This window comes from Antedon bifida, chromosome 2 (genome assembly GCF_963402885.1).
Source record: "Antedon bifida chromosome 2, ecAntBifi1.1, whole genome shotgun sequence".
Lineage (NCBI taxonomy): Eukaryota > Metazoa > Echinodermata > Crinoidea > Comatulida > Antedonidae > Antedon > Antedon bifida.
In genome coordinates, this window is record NC_136227.1 from 14,906,016 (window position 1) to 14,922,426 (window position 16,411).

Below are 16,411 nucleotides of genomic sequence, written 5' to 3' on the forward strand. Positions count from 1 at the left end.
ATTATTTTTCAAAAATGTTTAGAACTACCTGTAATTCTATATTCCTAAAAATACCAAAGACCTAATCTCTTAATTACCACTTCACATATAGCCTCTCATTTATATCTGAAACAGAAGTGCTTAATATAATTAATAATTTGAATTCTAGTAAAGGTTGAGAGCATGATTCTTAAAAAGGTTGCACCATTAATTATAAGCCATCATTCATGATGGGTTCTGTACCTAATCATTTTAAAAGTTAATCCTGTACTTAAAAACGGATACTTTTATACCAATCTTAATTTTACACATTTTTTTCAAAAAAAAATAAAAAATGTATGCATACAATACCACTTTTCATGCTTTTCTTGAACTCACTAATTCCGTTAATACTGCATTTGAAAACAATTAATTTTATGAAGTACTTTTCTAGATTTATCAAAAAATGTTGATGTTGTTAACCTTGATATTTTCAAGTTGTTTCACAATGGTATTTTGGTGCCTTTCTTAGATTGGTTTAAAAGCTATTTTACAGATCAAAATCATTATTTCAAATTAATAATTGGTGAATCTTCCAGACCTTTTTTTTTTACAGATGATACAACTTTATTATATTTTAATAACAATATTGATGTCTTTGTTGAAATTTTTAAATTTAGAGTTAAGTAAGCTAGTGAATGGTTTACTACAAACCAATTATTAATTACTACGGCTAAAACTAATTCTATTAGATATATAAACTTACACACAATGACAATTGGAGGTTCTCGTGGTGGCAGAAATAAAAGGCGTAAAATTAAAGTCGTTATTGGTAATGGGCGTAGGCCTAGGCCTACCAACATGGCCGCCCTCAACAAAAGTGGCTCTTCTCGAAATAATCTGGTCACAATTAAACTACGTAGATCAGGAGTTTCCTGTCCTAGACTTTTCCTTGCTAATGCCCGCTCTGTTAAAAATAAGATTGACGAATTTGAAGCCACCATTTCCAAATTCAAAGTCGATATAGCTGTGTTAACAGAGACTTGGCTGAATGATGCTACTATTGATTTTGTGAATTGTTCCGGTTTTAAAAAGTTCACGAAGAATAGATGCAACAAGAGAGGTGGTGGTGTTGCTATTTTTGTTGGTGATGATTTTGCCTGTGAATCTTGCATTGCACATGGTAGCTGTAATTTCGAATGCTTTTGGATAAAGACAACTATTCCAGGCAAGTCAAATCAAGGTAGTCACTTTTATATTGGAGCTATTTATTATCCACCGTCTGCCGCTAATGCGGATTTGTTGATTGAGCACATTGTTGATACAATTGATAACATTCGTTCTATGGATTTCGCTGCTCCTATTGCTATTTTGGGTGACTTTAATGACCTAGATCTAGCTGAGCTGGAAGTGAATGTTGGACTGTCGCAAGTTGTTAACTTCGCTACGCGAAAGGATGCCCAGTTGGACAAGATATTTTTGAGTCGTGCTGATCTTTACCATCTTCCGGAACGCTTAGCGCCACTGGGTCGGAGTGACCATAATGCCATCCTATTGGAACCACTGATTGAATTACCTCAGCACAAGCGTCTATCAGTGCGTTCTCAGCCATATCGTGACTCCTCTGTTTTGTCCTTTGGTCAATGGGTTACAACCCATGAGTGGAATGATGTGCTAAATATTGAGGACGTCAATCGAAAAACCAAAATGTTCTCTTCAATTTTGAATGGTGCTTTTAACAAGATCTTTCCTGTGCTGATTAGGAACAAGCGCACTGCTGACAAGCCCTGGATGTCCGACAAGATTCGAAGATTAATTGACTCTAGACAAACTTTGTTTCGTAGGTTTGGTAGAACGGATGAGTGGCGTTCAATTCGCAACTTAGTCCAAGATTGTATTAGAAAGGCAAAAAACAAATATTATTGTAATTCCTTATTAAGTCTTAAACGTAACAACCCTGCCATGTGGCATAAAGGTATTAAACAACTATGTAATCTTAAGACTAAAAATTCTAATTTCACCTTGCCTGGGCTGTCCAAAGTTGAAACTGCCTCTGAGATTAATGCCCATTTCTCTAGTGTTTGTAATGCCATCCCTCCTCTTAATTTAAACGATTTGCCTGCTTATCTCCCAGCCCCTGGGCCACCACCTTTAATATATGCTGGTCAGGTCCTAAAAGCCCTTTGTAATCTTAAGCCTAACAAAGCTGGCCATCCAGATGAACCCCCTATTAAATTATATCGAGATTTTGCTCCTGAACTTGCTGAGCCTGTTGCGGATATCTTCAATCATGCATTGAAGGATGGTGTTTTCCCCGACCTTTGGAAAAGGGCTACTGCAGTTCCCATTCCTAAAACTGTGAATGCTAGTTCTGTCTCTGACCTTAGACCTATTTCCCTTACCTATATTCTTGCCAGGGTATTTGAATCTTTTATTGTTAAGTGGATTCTTGAAGATATTAAGGGTAAATTAGATTCTCGTCAATTTGGTAGTAGGAAAAAGGCTTCCTCAACTCACTATCTTGTTAGTCTTATTGACTCTACACTCAAAGATGTTGAGAAGGGTAAATGTTATGTGAACCTATGTGCCACTGACTTTACTAAAGCTTTTGATCGTGTTGATCATAATGTTATTATTATAAAGTTGATTGAACTGGGTGTGAGGTCGTCCATAATTCCCATCGTCTGCAGCTTTCTCACTTCCCGTTCTCTCAACACCAAGTTTGCTGGGACTTTGTCATCTTCCAAGTCACTGACTTGTGGTGTCCCACAGGGGACATTGCTTGGCCCTGTACTTTTCCTAGTACTTATTAACGATGCTTGTGTTGATTGCTGCAGACGATGGAAATATGTGGATGACCTCACACTTGGGGAGGTCGTTCGCAAAGGTGATTTGCCTTCCATGCAATCCCTGTTAGATGATCTGAGTGTTTGGTGTTCATCCAATAACATGATACCCAAACCCTCAAAATGCCATATCTTGGTTGTCAATTTTCTTAAGGACAAGTCGGACGATATTATATCGCCTTCTTTTGGTCTGAGTGGTTCCATTTTACAAGTAGTTGATCACATGACGCTTCTTGGTGTAATCATTCAAAATGACCTGAAATGGGAACTTAACACTAAGAATATTGTGTCTAGAGCTTCTAGACGTCTATTTTCCTTGTGCATTTTGAAAAAAGTTGGAATCTTAATTAATGATCTGTTGACTGTTTATATGGCTTATATAAGACCTATTTTAGAATATGCTGCCCCTGTTTGGCATGGCGCTATCACTAAGAATATGTCCAAGTCTATTGAAAAGGTACAAAAGAGAGCATTGCGAATCATGCTAGGTAAAACTATTTGCACTATGATCATGCATTGTCTGTTACTGGCTTACCTACTCTTGTTGAGAGAAGAAACAAACTGGTGTTGTCTTTCGGGGAAGGCTTACTAAAATCCGAGCTGTTTAGAGAAATACTTCCCCCTCTTCATAAGCCAGCTCGGTCTCTCAGATTCAACCGATTTCTAGAAGTACCTCATTGTAAAACCAGCAGACTTAGGTCGTCTCCAGTTCCCACCATGGTGGATATAATTAATAGGCATCACTAGCTCTTTTTTAGATATGTAATAAGTGAATGTTTTAAGGTTTTTTATTCATGTATGGTTTATAATTTTATGGTACGATATCTAATTTTAATAAGATGTTTCTATTTTTATAGCAATTTTAACTAATTTTTATTTATTTGTAATACAATTCATTTTCAGTCTTTGACTGTCGTTTTGTAATATATTTTTATATACCGATTAAAAAAAAAAAAAAATAAATAAAAAATAAAAATTGTTATGTTTTTTAATAGAAATTAATTTAAAGAAAAAGTGAAGTATCATTCCTTGGTCTTTTAGATTATTGGCTGCCAACAATTTTTATCAAATAAAATATCTAAATATATTGGTATTCTAAAAGAAATTAAAATAAAATGTTTTACTTATACAGTACTGTAACATTGTTTGGGCTGGTGATTACGCCCCCTATAATCCGAGAGTGAAGGTTAAGCATCATTTGTTGGTTTATAATTGCTAAACCTTCACTCTCGGATTAGAGGGGGCGTAATCACCAGCATCTAAGTATTTAACAAAAATATATTTATATTTTTTAATTGACAAACCAAGTGATTTGTACACTACTTATTCAATCACTTTTATGTTGGTAAAATGAGGTTTGCTATGTTTTTGGAGGATTGCAGAGTTTGACAATTATTTTAAACAAAAAACTGATGTTTTACCCCAAATATAAGTGGAATAGTCTTGATTTAACCATTGTTTCTAATTGTAAAAACTTTTAAATGATATTTGAAAAATCATTATCTGTCCAACTACTTTTCTGATGAAATAATACACTATTGTCTATATTTCTGTTGATTTTATTTATTTATTTTAAGTTCTGGTTCCTGTATAGTTATTACCTTTATTCATGTATTTTATTTTATATATTTTTTTTATACTACTTTTTAAACAAATTGTGTAACCTAAACATATTTTCTGTTTTGTATTCATTTGACCAATACGGAAAAAATTGTATTGAACTCATCACAAGTCCTCAAATGAGTGCTTATGTTTTTCATATGTACATTTGAATAAAAGAAAAAGCCAGTATACAATCTAAATTAATAGTTGTGCATTGAATCAGGGCAATTATTAAATACATTCCTAAGTCAATGTTCATTTTATTTTGATTCCAAATCTGAAGGAATAATTGATTTATGTGTGAAATTATAGGACAATTCTCAATAAAAAAACTTTACTGCTAGAACATTAGATGAAGGAGAAACCTCAATCGTTGAATGTCAGTAACAGAATAAATACATTCTTATATAATTGACAGAAGGTGAAAAAGTGTAGTTTATAAAACTAAGCAAAGCTTTAACATCTACAAGAAATAATTCAGAAACAGAAAGACTTGGTTCCATAGTTTTATACCACAATACTGTAAATGAAATTCTGTATTATCTAAAATAAAACAAGGTTTGGGTAAAAGGAAAATTAACATTAAGTGCATATGTTGTTAATTTTTTACAAAAATACTACTAGATAGTGTAAATTTATTTTGGTTTATTTAAAATATTAAATAATTTAGTGTTTGAACTATCAAGAACTATTGGTGGTTGGACATTATTGTTGGACACAGATACCTGGGTCTTTATACATGCTGATAGAGAGTAGAAGGCATGGGATCATATTAGCACTATTTAGTCAATGAAATCAACTAGTAGCCACATGCTAGAAAGATGTCCTATTCACGCTGACATGCTGTTTAAAGATATTTTACGAAGATGTGGGTATAATGAGTATCTATTTGAACTGCATAGCATTCGCTGGGTTGGTGTTACCGCAGACGCTAACGCAGAGGTTGAAGGTAGGTTGTTAAAAAGCATGACCGATGAAAGGTAAGCCACATGTTAAAGGTTTCCCAGTCGTTGGGCTTATAGTAATGTTGTTATATGCATTTAGCCATATGTGTACTGTGAATAAAGTGTCTGTAGACAAGCAATTTTACGTCTCTTGCCCGTTATTTAACATTCTTGATACGGGGCTCAGTACTACAGGGGAAGCGAAGTAGGACCATTCTCTCTTAAAGGGTGGAAATGGGAAGATAAATTTAGGTAACTACTAAACTATAGCACAAAAATAAAAATTTGAAGTTGCATAAAAACACCAGAAACGTAAACGTTATATTACATATATTTAGTCATCTGATAATATTTTCTTATCTTCCATGTAAAGGCTGTGACAAAGTGTATAGGCCAAAAAAAAGAGGACTTTGGGAGAAACGCATCAAAACATATTGCAATATAACCACCTCCAATAAGTCTGCCATTGCTGAACACCTCAAAAAGACAGGCCACGAACATGATAAATCTAACGTCAAGGTTTTATGCCGAGAGGACAAATTAATTCCCATGAAAATATGGGAGGCCATTTATATTAAGAGAGAATCCAGTCCAACGTTAAACAGAGACGGGGGCACTGAACTTTCAAAAGTCTATGACTCTCTACTAGAAACACCGAGTAGGACGCCATCTACGTCCATAAGTAGGGAGTCAATCAGTCGTCAGTCAGGACGGAGAATGGTTTCTCCGAAAATATTCTTGTGCTCTTACCCACGTGTTTCATCATTATTTCCACTGTATATAGGCCTAGATCTTAGCCCTACAAAATTAGGACAAAATTTGAATTGAATAAAACATACCTCAGCATTTATTATTTTTAAATATAGGAAGCCAAATTTCTGTTTCTATTGTTTTTATTTTGTAGTAAAAAACATTTCCCCCAAGCTCTTGTGTAAAAGCTCGAAAATATAGCAGGCCTCCTGATGGAGATTGTATTGTGTGTTAAGCACATGGAGGGAAATTGTGATTAGTCTGTTGAAAAAAAACCTAACTTGCTTGTAAAAAAGATACAGCTCCAATTGTTTACTGAATTTGTTAGGAGTTAGTGGGGTTTTCAGCATTAAACTTGTCCAGTCTAGTCTTCCTTGTATATACTGTATTATGAATGAGTGACTTGATGTCCCACGCTAGTTTTTATCTTGAATGAATGCGTGAATGGCTCTAGCTAGGCCTAAAAGGGGACAGGATCGTAGTCCCTACAGTATGTTTAAATACAAGGTGCATTTATTTCATTTGTTAGAAAAAATAATGGTATCAGTTTATACATAGTAGTTTGTAGCCTAGTTTTTGTTTCAACAGAATTGTATTTATTCTGGCCTTTTTTGTTGTGGAAATCCATCTCTCACACATTGACAATACATCCTAGGTTAAACCTTGTTTCTTGTAATAACAGGAAACGTTCTGATTGGATACAACGTTGAATTACAGTAGCGTCGTATGCACGGTACTATCAACCGTTTTCCACTAATACGCTAATCCCCAACTGTTCAGACACACATTCTTTTAGTGCCATACGCTAAAACGGTCTAACGCCATGGGTCTGAACAGGGCTTCAGGCAACATGGTATTGTGGTAGTCTAAAAATCCTAGTCTCATTGATCCACTCCTAAAGAATTTTAAAATAGTTCTTTTAAATTTAGAGATATTTTTTTTTTTTTCGATGTAGCCTGCCATACAGTATTGCCTTAAATTTAGTAATCGCTTTTATAAATTGCCAGTTTGACTGTCCGATGCACTCAGTCTGTAGGCTCAAACAGTCACGCGTTGTTGTTAATAAGTAGTTTATTGCACTTGTTAATCAAAAAAGCAGAAATATTGCTTATTAAATAAAATAAATTCAAGAATCAACATGAAACAACGTCAATTATTCAACAACGACAGAAACACATCAAACGTGTAATATGGCAATCCGCTGAAACACGTTTGAGAAAGGCTGGTTGGAAGCTGGCCGTTTGAGGCTGTATATTCCGTTTGGTAGTTGACTGTATGGCTGACTGATTGTCACAAATAAATAAAAATACTAGCAATTCAATTCAATTCAAATTCAATAAACTTTATTGTCAAACTCATAAATGGCTTGAAACTTTGGCTGAAAGTACACACATTAAAATTGTCAAAAAACATTGTCGCACAAGCAGTAAAAAAGAATAAAATCACATAAAACAGAGAACAAGATGTTATATAAAAAAGTTAAAAGAGGACACAAAAAGTATAAAGTATAGCAATTAAAATACAATATTTTGTGATTGGAAAACACACAAAACGCATTACACAAGGTGTGGTGCAGTACTTACATTATGATCGTGATTTAAATAAAATTAATTTTATTTATTTATTTGAAAATTGGTATCAAAATGTACAAACATTTTGTTCACGTAATCCTGGGGATTCTCCACCACAACAACATCAAAATGTTCATATAAATATATTTTTTATTGCTCTCTTTTTTTCTTTTTTTATCATCCTTTTTCTCGTCTTTTCGTATTTGTATCATTCCCGTTTTTTAAGTGTTGAGGGCGTCATGCATGTCAGCCTCGGCTGTTTTGAGTTACCCTCATTAAAAAAATCCCTGGATTACATGAACAATTCTTTGTATTTTTGATATCAATTTTTAAATAAATTAAATAAATTTATTTTATTCAAATCGCGAAATCAAATTCCATGTGTGTTTCAATATTGGTTGCTTCCAAATGACAGTACTGTGTGGAGCGCATGTTTTTCACGCTCAACTTCAGCCATTTAGTTTTATGGTAGGGAATCCCAAGGATTACGTGAACAAAATGTTCGTATATTTTGATATCGAATTTTAAATAAATTCAAATCACGAACATAATGTGCATACTGTCAAAAAGCCAAATGAAGGTAAGTTATTATGATACAAGATGCATTTTTGGATTAAAAAACAGTTATAGGACAAGCCAATTGTCTGCAGATAACAACAAGCAAAAGCAAAGCTGTGATATTATTGTGTTAGTTAGTGATTAGGGGGACCTATTTGGCTGTATAATTGTGCCATTCCTTATAAAGTATCATGCATCATGTTAATAAGTTACAATACAAATCCGAGTGAATATTCCACTTGTTATGTACATGGATGATGCTCTATTGTCTAGAATTACTAAAAAGAAAGTCCAAATGTTTACCAATTCTATTTGCGAATAAGGACCATGAGTTACTCCTTAGGCCAGCTACTTCAAACACATGATTCATACGTCAATGTTTATTAAGCAAAGGGAAACTGTCTGAATACTTCCACTATCGTAATACGGTTAACTGTATAGGCTAAATCTCTTTGCAATTTCTACCCCAGAAATGTTGATCAGCTTTTCCAAAGTGACAAGTGTTCCATGGTGACGTCGTACCAAACACCTATCAACCTTGATGGTGCTCACTCATCGTTTACAAATATCGGCAATAACTTCTGCAAAGGTGACAAGCAGGAATTGAATGTATGAGTGTATAAACCTGTGTCTGTGTTTGAAGATCTCAATCCTGTGTGTCACTATGGTCATGAAAGCCATGTTACAGATTCATTCATTATTTCACCTACTGTAAAGTAGAACCAAAATAAAACCGAAAGCAATTCGGATGCACCAAAGGTGTATTAACAATTGATGCTCTTAAGTTTCATTATTGAACAAATGGTTTGAAGACACTGCTAATAATATGGAGAGCCGTGTCATGCTGCTTGATTATAAAAAGATTTTCAACCTAATTGATCACAACGTCTTAGTCGAAAAACTTCGCACATTTATAGATGTAGATGAAATATTTAGTCAAAATTGACCATCATCTATTGTCCTTGGCATCACTTAATGGAGGGGTTTATCGTCTATTTTAAATTAATGATTTACCAGTGTATATTCCACTTGATGCTTTATTGACCAAATGTTTACCGATTCTATTTGCAAATGCGAACAATAAAATGATCTTTAACAAAAAGAAAATAGTCGAGATATACTGGTCAGTTGTAAGCATAAAAAAAATGATTAGGTGTAATGTGTAATGTAATTAAGGTGTAATTTACGAGTGACCTGTCATGGCAATCCCATGTGAAAAATTGTAGTCAGCAAAATATGAAAATATTTTTTAAAATACACAAATCGGACTATTGCAAAGGTTCAAAATTTGATGTTAACAAAGATGGCAGCCATTTTTTTTAAATACTAGTAACTGCTTGTCGTAGACAGCTGTATCTGGTGTCAAATTATTCAAAATATATATGTTTGTTAAGTATCAGTTGCTGCTTTTACAGATTTTTTCGAGATCTTTTTCAACTTTCGTAAGTCCTTGATTGTGTGTCGATAATGTTGAAATTTTCTTTGCTGCATTGATCTAGGCAATTCCTATTGTTGATAATATGTTTGTATTTATGTGAATTTTTATCCCTACCCATATGTTCTTGAATCCTTGTCTTTAGATAGACAATCAAAAGGAATGAATAAATTAGACAATATTGGTGCTAGTGGCGAACCCATACTTACTCCGTAGATTTGTTGATAATGTGCATTATCATTGTAAACGAAATGAGATGTTGAATTATTTGCTTAAATGCTTTGTTATATTTTCCTGATTGAAGAGATGATTAGTCTTGTTTCTGGTGATCCATCACTGTCCATCACTATCAAAGTCCTTGTGAGTTTTGGTAAACCATAATAATCTGTTGTAAAGATCCCTCCCTTTTGATTCTAGAGTCTAATACATGGAGTTTTGTAAATTTTGTTGAGTCGTCAATAATTCTGTTAATACAAGCGTTGTACATTGCTCGATAATCATAATGTTAACTTTGGCGCCTTTCTTCATTCTAATTATAATAATATCTTTGTTTTTCTTTAAACCAATTGAGGTCTTAATCATGTCCTTTCTTGATGGTTTGTAGGTATTATTAAACATGTGTGTGCAATCTTCTGCCTTGTTGGTATCAATAATTTCTTGTAGCATTTTATAACCGATCAATTTAAAGCAAGCAAATTACTGTTTTGTTTTAAGATAGGAGGCCTATTGTACATTGTATTGTATATTGTATGGACAAAAAAATGCATTTTGAAAAACAATTGTTTTTTTCCTGCCAAATTGCAGGCCATTTTGGATTCTGTCATGACGATGTCATTGTATTGACTTGATTCATCAACTACTATGAGATGTAAAAAGTAAACCTCTGCTAATTTTAATCATCATAACACAACTCCAAGTAACAAACCGTGAATTGGTTTCCATATCTCCTATATATAGGAGTGAGTGAGTGGACATTTGTATTGTAAACAATGTACTACTACAGTAATGGATTTAATATTTCATATGAAAGAAACAAAAAACATGCAGTGCAACCTACTACTACAAGAAATACTTTGCCTTATCAACGACCAAATAACCTACAATTCAAATATTAAATAGAAATGTTATATATGATATCATATAAAAAGTCAAGAAAAATATGCATTATGCCTGCAGAAATGCAGTGCAACCTACTACATAAGACCGAAAAATTTGTACAATTCAAATACTAAAATGGTGCTATCCTGTACATAAATGCACAAGTCAGATTTAATAATTTAACAAATTTATAAAAAAAGAGACAGCAGGTACCAATCCTCTGGTCATGTTGATATCTTTACCCCAACCCCATCATTCATAGACACAGTATCATGAATGCTGATAATACTATCGATTGACAGTAAGTAAATTTATGTGAACCAAAAGATTATTTCTTAATAGGTGTTACTGCCGAAAATAAGAAAAAATATGAAGGTATTAACAAGTAGCCTCTATACCGTAATAAAATATATACATTCTTTAGGAATGCATTTTGTGCAATTCTGTTTGAGGAACAAGCATTTTAATCTAAAATTAATAAGTACAAAATTTAGGATTCTGATCATGAATGCGATTACAAAAATTAATTTATGACTTACATTATTTTGTTGGTCCACTGCTGCTGCCATGTCTACCAATGTTTGGCAGACATCGACATGACCATATGCTGCACCCTGATGCAATGCTGTATCGCCATACTATGTAACATTTAAAAAATAAATATGTTAGAAATATGCACATTTTTGTTAATAAAAAAAAACCAAAACAACAAGAATCTTTTTACAATAATATATCACAGTTGAATAAAAGTATATCTGAAACTAGTAAGTGTACTTGCCCAAGGGCAAGTTTCAATTATAGTTTAAAACACAGTACAATTGCAGTCAAGTAAAGTTTGATACCTCATTAATACCCCATGCTCTCCCTAATTGTGGCCATTTTTATTCACCATATGTATGGATGCATGCAATAACAAAAAACAGACAAACAGACAAACATACAAAAAGTGGTGAATTTCCACCCCTGTCATAATATTATGTTTCTCAGTTCCTGTGGTTAAAGAATGTCTTAGACTAGGTCTGCTAAATTTATTAGCCAATCAAAAATTTTATAATTTTGGTGGGAAACTTTGGAGGGAAAATGTTATCCTCCTCTGAAGCCCCTAATTTGCATGTTCAGTATAAGTAGTAAAATGTTATAGATATTAGGGGAGAAGAGAAAATAAGATATTATGTTAAAGAGATGGTATGATAAAGTAGAAATAAGTAAAGATGGTTATTATGTAGTGACAAATGTCCAGTCGATAGAAGAAGTAGACTTAAATGAAACAATCCATGACAATGAGTTAGATAGTGAAATAGATATAGGATTGTCTTATCATCAATCGCAAACATGTAGAGATGTTAACGTTAGTAATAACTTAAATGATACACAAACTAAACACTTAACAGAATTGTTAAAGTAGAATGTATTCTCAGATGTACCGCTACAATGTACTTCCATTTGGTATGCACAATAGCTCTAGTACTTTCCAAAGATTAATGGATAAGGTATTACAAGGTACTGAGGGATCATGCTAAGGCATATAGATGACATATGTATTTATAGTCAAACTTGGAAAGATCATATTTTTCATTTGAATGATGTATTAGAAAGATTAAGTGGTGCTGGATTGACAGCAAAGCCTTTGAAATGTAAAATTGCCTATGCACAGGTAGAATTTCTGGGGCATAAGATTGGTAACGGAGAAAATAGACCCATGGTTGATAAGGTTGAGGCTGTGGAAAAGTTCCCCAGACCTTTGTCTAAAAAACAAGTCCGATCATTTCTCGGATTAACTGGCTATTACAGAAAATTTGTACAAAACTATGCCGATATTGCTAAGCCATTGATTGATTTAACTTTAAAGAATAAAAGTAATACCGTTAAGTGGAATGAACAATGTGAAAATGCCTTTGTAACTTTAAAGAAACAACTTACTGATGATAATGTATTAAAAGCCTCAAATTTTGATAAGATGTTTATATTGCAAACCGATGCCTCAAATTATGGCATATGGGCAGTGCTGAGCCAAATAGATGGCAAGGGTAATGATTATCCCATTGTGTATTTAAGTAGAAAGTTATCTGTACATGAACAGAGATATTCTGTGCCAGAAAAAGAGTGCATCTCTATTGTTTGGGCTATCAATAAGCTTAAGTATTATCTGTATGGTTGTGAATTTCAAGTTCATACTGACCACCAGGCATTGAGATGGATGGACTCAATGAAGGGTGCCAATGTTAGACTTATGAGATGGGCTCTGTTTTTACAAGGATATAAATTGAAAGTTATTTACAAGAAAGGATCATTAAGTGGAAATGCAGATGGATTAAGCCGTGCATAAGTGATATTATAGAGGTGTTATTTGTAGTAGTTATTAGTAGATAGTTTAAAGTAAAATGGTTTTAATGTTAAATTTTTGGCAAGATTGACACAATCTTTTTCCCAAGAAGGGAATAATAATAATATGTTTCTCAGTTTCTCTATTAAACTCTCTATTAGGCCTATAATAAAGATGTTATGGTTATATGGTATTAAAGTCTCTTTGAACATGATGCATATTTGAGGAATGTGAACAATTCAGATAAAATTAAAAAGGAGTACTAGAAGAGCAAATGTAGAAAAAATTAGTTGTATCAAGTTAGAAAATGAAATTGAAAAAGTTGCCAAACAATTATATATAGGGTACAAACCATCAGATAGAAGGCCTGACATTTAGAAAAATCAGCCTCTTTTCATTTGCAATACAATTATTGTTTTAAGAAATCTTTAGTATTAATTCAAATATTTAAATGTTAACATAATGAAGAATCAAGTTCAATAACTTTGTCACCAGACTAAAAGCAGGTCACATATACTACCATACTTTTAATTTTCAGCCCTATGTGAGTATGATCATACTGATGCAGCCATACTACTGTACCCACTGCACCACAAAATATAAACAGTGTGTATATTTGAATGATTTCCAGCCCTATAAGTGATTATGACCATACTGCTGTAGTATAGGAACCCCTACCACTGTACCTACTACACCACATAAAATATAAACAGTGATTATGACCTACTGCTGTAGCTATAGGCCTACTCCTGTACGTACTACACCACACAAAATATAAACAGTGAGTATCATCATACTGCTGTAGCTATAGACCTACCCCTGTACCTACTACACCACATAAAATATAAACAGTGATTATGACCTACTGCTGTAGCTATAGGCCTACCCCTGTACTCGTTACACCACACAAAATATAAACAGTGAGTACGATCATACTGCTGTTACACATACTCTAATAATCTTAAGATAATGAAGCCTAGTGTATAGCTACAAATGAATATCAATATATTATCTACAATTGTAACTCAAAGTATTGATATGGATTGGCATGGTAAGGTCCTGGTCAAATTAATTTACACAATTATTATTTAAAGAATATTTTAAGGCACTGTAATCAATAACTATTTAAAAGAGTACCCATGGGACTACAGAGGTGATTACTGAGTAATAATTGCATGTAATAAGTTTGTTTGTCCCAAAATTTAGTCTGTCCATTTGTCTGTAGTCTATCCAATTTTTTTTGTAAATTAAATCAAGCAAATTGACCAATCACAATGTGATGGATTATCCAAACTGTTGCTTGTTATTGGTCAACTCACTTGCGTAGCGCCTACATTGTGTTGACAACCAAAGCTTTAGTAAACCAAGTTTTATTTCTGGTTGACTTACTACTGTATGTTTGATAGGCTTTATAACAGTTTCATGTATCATCATCTACATCAAAGCAAAGAACTTATAACACAAGAATCTCCTGTTCTTCAATTTGCATTTAAAACACAGTATCGGAAGTACAGGGCTAAAAGGTCAAACTGGGTGACGCCATTTCACAGCATGGAGCAGCGCCCCCTCCAAACTAGGAAGTCAAAACTATTAATTCCTATAGAGGGCTCAGTCAATTACTCTATCCCCCACTATAGTATTAGCAGATCCCCTCTATGATTTTGACTTTCTAATTTGATGAGGGCGCGCTACTCCATGGCTCACAATGGCACCACCCATTAGCTCAATTCTATCCCACAATGCCTTTCGAAATTGTTACGCGCTTCGGACGAACATGAGATTCTTGTGTTCTAAGTTCTTTGATCAAAGGTACAATAGTATAGAAATATACCAATTTATTTGTATTTTAGTTATTCTGTTTTTTGTTTTTTTAGGCTTCATCATTCAAATGTATTTATTCTGAATTAATTTGAATGTTAATGTAAGAGGCTGAATGTAATGACAAAGAGAGTAGTATTGTTTTACAGTAGAATGAAACTATAAGTATAAAATTGTCAGTCATAAATGAATATATATGATGGAAAGAAAGACATTTTAAAAATCCCAAATTTTTGGTAAAGAGTGAATGAGTAGAATGTATGCCTGACATGACTCAGAAGCCTGATTCTAAGGTCTCTGTTGACTATTTATTTACAATAGAAATGAAAATACAGACAATAATTGGTACTACTATATTTAGTATTAGCTGTTGCACGTGGTGTGCTGTTAATTTACAATAAAACCTACTAGTGACTTTATGACAAGACGGTAGACGAAGGGGGACGGTAGATGAAAGGATACGGTAATCTACACAAAAAATTAATCTGCGCATGCTTATGCACATTATACTGAGCATACTCTGTTCTGTTCATTATACTGAGCATACTCTGTTCTGTTCATTATACTGAGCATACTCTGTTCTGTTCATTATACTGAGCATACTCTGTTCTGTTCATTATACTGAGCATACTCTGTTCTGTTCATTATACTGAGCATACTCTGTTCTGTTCATTATACTGAGCATACTCTGTTCTGTTCATTATACTGAGCATACTCTGTTCTGTTCATTATACTGAGCATGCTCTGTTCTGTTCATTATACTGAGCATACTCTGTTCTGTTCATTATACTGAGCATGCTCTGTTCTGTTCATTATACTGAGCATGCTCTGTTCTGTTCATTATCAGGATTTATATTTGGTTGATTTAACATTCAATCCAATGGACGGAGTAAAGTTCATTGCGTCATTTTGAAACCTTGCAACAATAAAAAATGGCTGATCAGTACGCATGGAATACACATTGTAGTTTTTCATTTTTAGTTAAACTTAAAGCCCCCTTCCCTACGTTTTTTAGATCTAATTTAAGATCACAAACGATATTTAATGTAAAAATAATACTATGGTCCTATTGCGATAACTTTTTTCGTCTTTAAACGGTTAAAAATGTGAAAAATAAGGCGATTCTAATAATTATAGCGGCCCGCTATAAATCCCAAAATGCATTGCGCGCGGATTGATATTTTTGTTTTTCACCTGTAATTCGCCCACTTTTCGATCAATCGTGAGGCCAAAACAAATGGAAGACTCCTAACTTTTCAGCGAAAATACTGGGTTTTCCCCAATTTGTATCAACGGAGTCTGGCAAAAATAGAAAGACAATTAATGCAGCAACTATACAACGTCAGGCTAGGTATATAGCTAGCATACGATGTTTGTACGTTACCGATGTTTACCAGCTAGGCCTACAAAACTAAGCCTAGCTAGGCTAGGCCTAAGACCGTCCACGAGAGGTCGATCGCCGCGAGCTACTTAGGTAGTGCATTGTTTCTCACTTTTTATCATAATTT

The 16,411-nt window shown here is 33.6% G+C and overlaps 1 protein-coding gene across 1 annotated transcript; it reads left to right on the top strand.

The window, feature by feature from the left end:
- The first annotated feature begins 819 nt into the window (after nt 1-819).
- Nucleotides 820-3,396, top strand: LOC144835473 (uncharacterized). The gene has a single exon (XM_078690557.1). It carries the CDS (start codon nt 820-822, stop codon nt 3,394-3,396), a length of 2,577 nt encoding a protein of 858 aa, XP_078546683.1.
- The last annotated feature ends 13,015 nt before the right edge of the window (nt 3,397-16,411 follow it).